At 40.0% G+C, this 7,704-nt stretch overlaps 1 protein-coding gene across 1 annotated transcript; it reads right to left on the reverse strand.

Annotated features, from left to right (window-relative positions):
- Positions 1 to 3,260: 3,260 nt before the first annotated feature.
- LOC120719817 (caspase a-like) lies at positions 3,261 to 7,704 on the reverse strand. The gene is made up of 8 exons (XM_040009328.1): positions 7,577 to 7,704; positions 5,758 to 6,042; positions 5,546 to 5,640; positions 5,236 to 5,412; positions 4,885 to 5,134; positions 4,619 to 4,789; positions 4,365 to 4,474; positions 3,261 to 3,950 (listed from the first exon to the last, which is right to left on the reverse strand). Exons 1-8 carry the CDS (start codon positions 7,581 to 7,583, stop codon positions 3,846 to 3,848), a joined length of 1,200 nt encoding a protein of 399 aa, XP_039865262.1. The 5' UTR covers positions 7,584 to 7,704; the 3' UTR covers positions 3,261 to 3,845.

The raw sequence follows: 7,704 nt of genomic DNA on the forward strand, positions 1-7,704 counted from the left end.
TCTTTGTTTGCAAAGAACACATCTTTTATATTTTCTAAGAGTCATGTTCCTGAGCACCTCCTGCACTACTTGTGCTTTCTGTATGTTACCATTTGCAAACCTTTATGTGTGCTCATGTGTGCTGTTTTGGACAGCACTGCCTGATTTCCTAGGAACAAAGAGATGCCAATAAGTGGTTATAGAACAGTTAATGAAATGTAAGATGTTTTTAAATTCAAGGATCAACTAGCTTTTGCATTTTTAACATTTTTATTTAAGCCTTAACTTGTATTGAACAAGAGTTCATAAACTCTTCTTCCTGTTTCAGTGCATAGGCAAGCTGCTGCTTTTGTGACAATCTTTCTTCTTACTTTCATAGGTTCATCTGCTGCACGTTAGGCATATAAACTCTCCAATCTTGCATTTATAACTTAATTTATTTTCAATTTATTTTCAGATATTTTCACGCCTAACTTACAATAAATGCATTTTGTGTATACTGAATTATGATCAAAACAGCTTGCTTTAAAAAGAAGGCAGACATAAGGAACAGGAAGTAAAAGTGAAACTTGGGCTGCTGTCAAAGAAAACAGAAAGATGAGATAAAAGCAGTTTACCGACAGTATCAACATTTCTGTGTCCTTTGAATTACCACAACATGTCAAGTCATGTTTGAACTTGTCTGAACATTTCAACTCTACGATGTTTTAATGGCCAATATTATACGTTAATGACAAAAAATTAAAAAAACAAAAAAAAAACATAACCAGAGAAAAATCGCCATCTCTCTTCATTTCATATAATAATTTTCTTTCCATCTACCGTTCCTTTGCTGAGTGTTTCCAATACACTGAACTATGCCTGTAGTGTTGACTGCATCAAGACCACAGATATTCTTATCTATCATTGCAAGATCTCGAAGAAGAGAAACAAGTTCAGTAAGTTTCAGTTCACAAGTAATCCCCCTCCCTTCACCTGCCTTACTTGGAAGTGTCTGCTCTGGGAAACTATGAAAACATGCCTGTCTACAGGTCCTTCTCAAAAAATTAGCATATTGTGATAAAGTTCATTATTTTCTGTAATGTACTGATAAACATTAGACTTTCATATATTTTAGATTCATTACACACAACTGAAGTAGTTCAAGCCTTTCATTATTGATGATTTTGGCATACAGCTCATGAAAACCCAAAATTCCTATCTCAAAAAAATTAGCATATCATGAAAAGGTTCTCTAAACGAGCTATTAACCTAATCATCTGAATCAACGAATTAACTCTAAACACCTGCAAAAGATTCCTGAGGCTTTTAAAAACTCCCAGCATGGTTCATTACTCAAAACTGCAATCATGGGTAAGACTGCCGACCTGACTGCTGTCCAGAAGGCCATCATTGACACCCTCAAGCAAGAGGGTAAGACACAGAAAGAAATTTCTGAACGAATAGGCTGTTCCCAGAGTGCTGTATCAAGGCACCTCAGTGGGAAGTCTGTGGGAAGGAAAAAGTGTGGCAGAAAACGCTGCACAACGAGAAGAGGTGACCGGACCCTGAGGAAGATTGTGGAGAAGGACCGATTCCAGACCTTGGAGGACCTGCGGAAGCAGTGGACTGAGTCTGGAGTAGAAACATCCAGAGCTACCGTGTACAGGCATGTGCAGGAAATGGGCTACAGGTGCCGCATTCCCCAGGTCAAGCCACTTTTGAACCAGAAACAGCAGCAGAAGCGCCTGACCTGGGCTACAGAGAAGCAGTGCTGGACTGTTGCTCAGTGGTCCAAAGTACTTTTTTCGGATGAAAGCAACTTTTTCATGTCATTCGGAAATCAAGGTGCCAGAGTCTGGAGGAAGACTGGGGAGAGGGAAATGCCAAAATGCCTGAAGTCCAGTGTCAAGTATCCACAGTCAGTGATGGTCTGGGGTGCCATGTCAGCTGCTGGTGTTGGTCCACTGTGTTTTATCAAGGGCAGGGTCAATGCAGCTAGCTATCAGGAGATTTTGGAGCACTTCATGCTTCCATCTGCTGAAAAGCTTTATGGAGATGAAGATTTCATTTTTCAGCACGACCTCGCACCTGCTCACAGTGCCAAAACCACTGGTAAATGGTTTACTGACCATGGTATTACTGTGCTCAATTGGCCTGCCCACTCTCCTGACCTGAACCCCATAGAGAATCTGTGGGATATTGTGAAGAGAAAGTTGAGAGATGCAAGACCCAACACTCTGGATGAGCTTAAGGCCGCTATCGAAGCATCCTTAGCCTCCATAACACCTCAGCAGTGCTACAGGCTGATTGCCTCCATGCCACGCCGCATTGAAGCAGTCATTTCTGCAAAAGGATTCCCGACCAAGTATTGAGTGCATAACTGAACATAATTATTTGAAGGTTGACTTTTTTTTGTATTAAAAACACTTTTCTTTTATTGGTCAGATGAAATATGCTACTTTTTTGAGATAGGAATTTTGGGTTTTCATGAGCTGTATGCCAAAATCATCAATATTAAAACAATAAAAGGCTTGAACTACTTCAGTTGTGTGTAATGAATCTAAAATATATGAAAGTCTACTGTTTATCAGTACATTACAGAAAATAATGAACTTTATCACAATATGCTAATTTTTTGAGAAGGACCTGTATGTGTCAGGCTGGGTCTTAGGCTTCACCTCTTTCTGAAAGTCTCGGGCATCCCCAGGTGTGGGGGCTTATTTCCCCCACCACACTCCCTGTCAGTGGCTGGTGCCCCTACCTGCTGGGGCATTGTAAGGACTGAAAATTAAAATAAATCCTTTAAAAAAATCTTCTAAGCTATGACCATCAAGTGGACCAGTATAGCAAAAGCCCTAAACCAGTATACCAGTTGTCACCTCAGGGCAATTTATATTGTAGGCTAAAGGTCCTATGATATAAACAAACAAACAAGCACAATTACAGTCAGATGACCCCCTTTGAACAAGCACTTAACACCAGTGGATTATTTTTTAACAGGAAGATGTGGCGACAAGGGCAGAGATGAGAAGAATTGAGAGCAAGACACTCTGTAGGAGAGAGAGGCAGAGTGTAGTAACTCCTTAAGTTAAATGCAGCAGTGGTGTATGAATCCAAAGAGAGAGAAAGGCAGTGAGTGGAAAATAAAAGCAAAGCGCATTTTATTTTTATTTCTTTATTTTTGTATAGCATGAAAACACAGCAACAGTTATGTCAGGATACTTTACTTTACAGGATACTTTACATGTTACTCTAGAATAATAGAAAAAAAATAATACAAAGAAAACAGAGAAAAGCTAACAGTCATATGGACTCCTATGCAAGCAAGAGGTTTAGCGACAGTGGGAAGGAAAAACTCCTTTATAACAGGAAGAAAGCCCTAGCAGAACCAGGTTGAGGGAGGGGTGTCCATCTTCTGCAAAGATGGTGTGAAGGGAGGAAGATAGGACAAAGACATGCTGTGGAAGAGAGTATGACTGTCCCTCTCTGACCCTGTTTCTGCTGGATGTCTCTTCCAGTTCGTCCATCCAACCATCTCCAATTGCCACATAGAGGATATTTCATGTTGATGTGTTTTGTGTGCATGGGTCTCACATGAAGCTTAAAATGTCATCAGGGTTTTTTCTTAACAAAGGAGACAGACAGATGGCAGCTTTGTTTCATTCTTTTAAAATTTTTATTATCATTGTATTTTCCATCTGTTTGTAGCTATTTTGCATCTTATTGTGGCCATTTTTGTCTAACTGTGAGATCATATCATCTTTTTGCTTCTAGGTTTGCATCTCTTTGTAGTTCTTTGGAAATGATAAAATGACCTAACTCTGAGCACTAAAAACATCAATTGAAATGGCAGCAAAGTTGAGTTAAATAACTGTAAAAATATCTCAGAGGCCTGGAAAGAAGTAGAAGCGTCTTGTCAGTGTGCATCTGTCTTTTGTTGGCATCTGTCTCCTGTTTTGAACAGTGAAGTCTTCAAAGCGTTGCATCACCTGTATGATTAAAATGATGTACGACATTATCACAGTAATAATGTACAACATTATCACACTAATGACACGAGAACAAAGTAATTACTGCTTGACTATAGCAATACAACTTTCCACATGTACCAGAAACATAAGTGACAGATATGGCACTCATTGATTCCTGTAAGCCTAACTTCCAGGAGATGAAAAATGCTTTGAAAACCTTCTTTTGGGCCATACTCTGCAAACTTTTTAACCTTTTGTTATTTTACTTTTAATACTGTACATGCACTATTTCCCAGTGATAATTGAAGTGTAATTTAAATATTGCTTTAATGTAACTGTCCACATAAATGTCACAAGCAGTATCAACATGGTTGTGAAGTAATGAGACTTGCTTCCAAGAAGTATAAAACAATTTACACTTGCAGCGCTTACTTTTCTAAAGAGCTCCTCGACGTCGTCTTGATGTGCAAAGGTGTTGAAAACCTGAACAATGTACTGTATGAGGATAGACCCTTGATTCCTGTCTCTATATGACACAGTATCTGCAGGAAGAAAATTCAGAGACAGAAATTGGATACAGTTTTTTTTTTTTTTTGGGGGGGTGGGGGGGGGGTTATCATTACAGATTCATGTGTGTCATCACTGTGTGTGTCACTAAGTTTTAATAATTGCCTAGCTACACTGACCTGGAGTGCAGGAGAGAAGACAAATGAAGTCTTTTTCCTTGTGTACACATCGTAGAGTGTCGTCTTCTAAGCCCTCTTCATCAGCACATAGGGATGGACTTGGCTGTTTCAAGTCATCACAGACCAGATCTGGCTTTGCACAGTCACTAACAAGCACACCTCCTCTCTCCTCTGAAACATATGCAATGTACTTGTAAGATAAGAAGACTCCAGCAAATCTATAACTTAAGCCTTTTTTTGTAACTGTAAGAACAGAAGGTGATCACCTCCTCTGCAGGCCTGGATGATGATGATCTTGGGTTTGTTCAGAAGTGCAGGACACTTGTCTGAGCTCAACTGCTTGTAAATGTTGTTCACCTCATACGCGTCTTGTTCCTCATTATCACAAAGGGGTTCTTTGCAGTCGACACCAAGGACTGCTCCTAGCTTCCCGTGAGACATTATAACCACCAACACGCTGTCTGTATCTTTGAGTTTTGGATGTTTGGAGAAGTCAATTAGAGCCTCATTAATTGCCTGTAAGAACATAACAAAAAAAGTCAAGGCATAACTTACTGTATCTCAAAACAAACCAGACATAAAAATTTTCCCCAGATTTTCCCTTTTAATAAAAATACCTTTCCCGTGAGATTTGTGTATTTCACCACTTCATAACCCAGAGCAGAGAGCAGCTTCCTCATGTTCTCCTCATCTTTCTCAGCTCCATTTCTATTGAATTTCCCATCAGTAAACTTCATGTTAGTGATCAGCAGAGCTACGCGATTTTTAAAGGCGTCTTTGGTCACATGGTAAATCTGCAAAACAAAAATAAAGGGAAAAAAAAGTTGAAAAATCTATCTTGTGTCTCAACATTAACTTTAATAAGAAAACACTTTATTTCTTATAATCAAACTGAGATATTTTGCATGCGTTTTGTGAATGACTCACACTTTTATCATCCATTTTCATCTTCCAGAATTGCTCAGTCGTGTGGATCAGAGTATCTGACCTTTCTGGTGGCTCTCGAGGATCTGGAGCTGGGGCTGACAAAACAGATTATTGCTTGAAATAATGTATTTTATTCTGTTTGTACCTGTGTGATCATTACATTATCTTCTGCGCTATATTTTTTAATAAAAATATTTTTTAAGGTTTCTCACCTGCCTGAGAAGGCTGACTGCAAGACAAACCAAGCTTTTCGTAAAGTGAAGAGTCTCTACTTTTAAGGTGAACGATCATCTTGCTGCTGGCTGGGTCTCCTTTTTTCTTAACAATGTCGATGAGACAGCGCGCCTTATCAGCCCTGCTGTCATTCTCTTCAAGTATTGACTCGCTCTCCATATCATTCAGCACACCATCTTCTACGAGGTCGTCAAGCAGCAGCTTTATAACCGCTTTGGACACACTCGTCACAAAGTCTGACCGTACCCTGCCAAGCTCCTTATCTAGAATAGAGAATATGTCATTTTAGAAATGTTTAGAAAGATTGCTGACCTTTCAAAACTTTTCGTCTCAAACTAAATGGGCGATGTATACATTTTGCTGTTTTTATTTAATATATCGAATACGTGGGGGGGGGGGGGGGTTGCTCGGTTTGAGCCTTTTCAGCTGTATTATCGTCTTTGGACGCTTCACTTTGTGGTGGGGAGCAGTAACGCATAACACATGTCAGCATCACTACAAACTGTGGTTTTCACAATGACTCTAAAAGTTGAATAGTCTTTTTTTTTTAAATTAAAAGCAAACATTGTGATCTATGTACAGATTCATTGCTTTGTAACAAAGTAAAATATATTAGTTGTATCTAATAATCCGGCATCTTAATGCAGTTAACGGTGAAAGACCCACATTTACAGAACGATCCCCTGAGAGATTAGCGCTAATCTAATCCAACCCCCTGAGCCATGGGCGACCGTGGCTCAGGGGGTTGGGAATCGCATCTGTAACCGGAAGGTCGCCGGTTCGATCCCTGGGCTCTCTGTCCTGGTCGTTGTGTCCTTGGGCAAGACACTTTACCCTACTTGCCTACTGGTGTTGGCCAGAGGGGCCGATGGCGCGATATGGCAGCCTCGCTTCTGTCAGTCTGCCCCAGGGCAGCTGTGGCTACAACTGTAGCTTGCCTCCACCAGTGTGTGAATGTGAGAGTGAATGAATAGTGGCATTGTAAAGCGCTTTGGGTGCCTTGAAAAGCGCTGTATAAATCCAATCTATTATTATTATTATTAATCTACAACATTTCATGTGCACGAATCACTTCAGCATTTCTAACGCTGGTCCCGTACAAAGAGTGAATGTTTGCGCACTACGTAGGACATCCTGCCTTGTTATAACGCCCGGTATTCTTCGGATTGACGGAGGAAATGGCTGATATGTCCTTCTTCCTCATAAAGTGCGGAGTAAAAACGAAGCTACTGTTTTAGTGCATAACGAAACCATTACCGATGCCTGTCGTCAACATACAAATTTGGATATTTTAATAAAAAACAAACAAAACAAAACAAACTTCATATGCTATCCTGTCGCACTTTGGACCTCCCATCTTTAGAAGTTGTACTTAAAGAACAGCCTCCGTGGATTCAGTGTGTATAAATAACGCAAATAGTTGTCAACAAAGAAACTTAAACTCTCGCTCTCTCATCTCTGAAACCCTTCCACTAGAAGATTTTTTCAACAACAGACATCCGGGCGGGAATAGTTTTCCGGGGTGCAAAACGAAAGTAGGCCTATGCCAACCTGGCATAAACATAGTATGAAAATAACAAATGTCGAATCACACTATTCAAACTTTTCTCTGACAAACACTTTTGTTGCAAAACTATCGAAAGTGTAAGAATACATATTTTCCGCCGCTGTCTTCCGCAAAACGTTCGTAACACAATCCAGTGGTGGTAAACACTTTATTGTGCTGCATTCCTGCTCGCTGGCTAAACTCATATATGACAACGTAGAACAAAATGCATTTAGTCCGTGTGCTCTTACCTGCCATTGCTCAAAACTTGTGTGGCCAACCTGCTTAAATTGCTGCTGACTTTAACCTGATTATGCTTGCGTAATGTTTGCTATCAGAGATGAACGATATAAGGCTCCTCCTTTCTGCATATGACCTA

Source organism: Simochromis diagramma, unplaced genomic scaffold (assembly GCF_900408965.1).
Source record: "Simochromis diagramma unplaced genomic scaffold, fSimDia1.1 OVJJ01000344.1, whole genome shotgun sequence".
Lineage (NCBI taxonomy): Eukaryota > Metazoa > Chordata > Actinopteri > Cichliformes > Cichlidae > Simochromis > Simochromis diagramma.

Coding starts and splice junctions, on each gene's coding strand:
- LOC120719817 (XM_040009328.1), bottom strand. Junction 5,641..5,757: donor CAGTCAGCCTTCTCAGGCAG/GTGAGAAACCTT, acceptor CTGTTTTGTCAG/CCCCAGCTCCAGATCCTCGA. Junction 3,951..4,364: donor TCGAGGAGCTCTTTAGAAAA/GTAAGCGCTGCA, acceptor TTAATCATACAG/GTGATGCAACGCTTTGAAGA.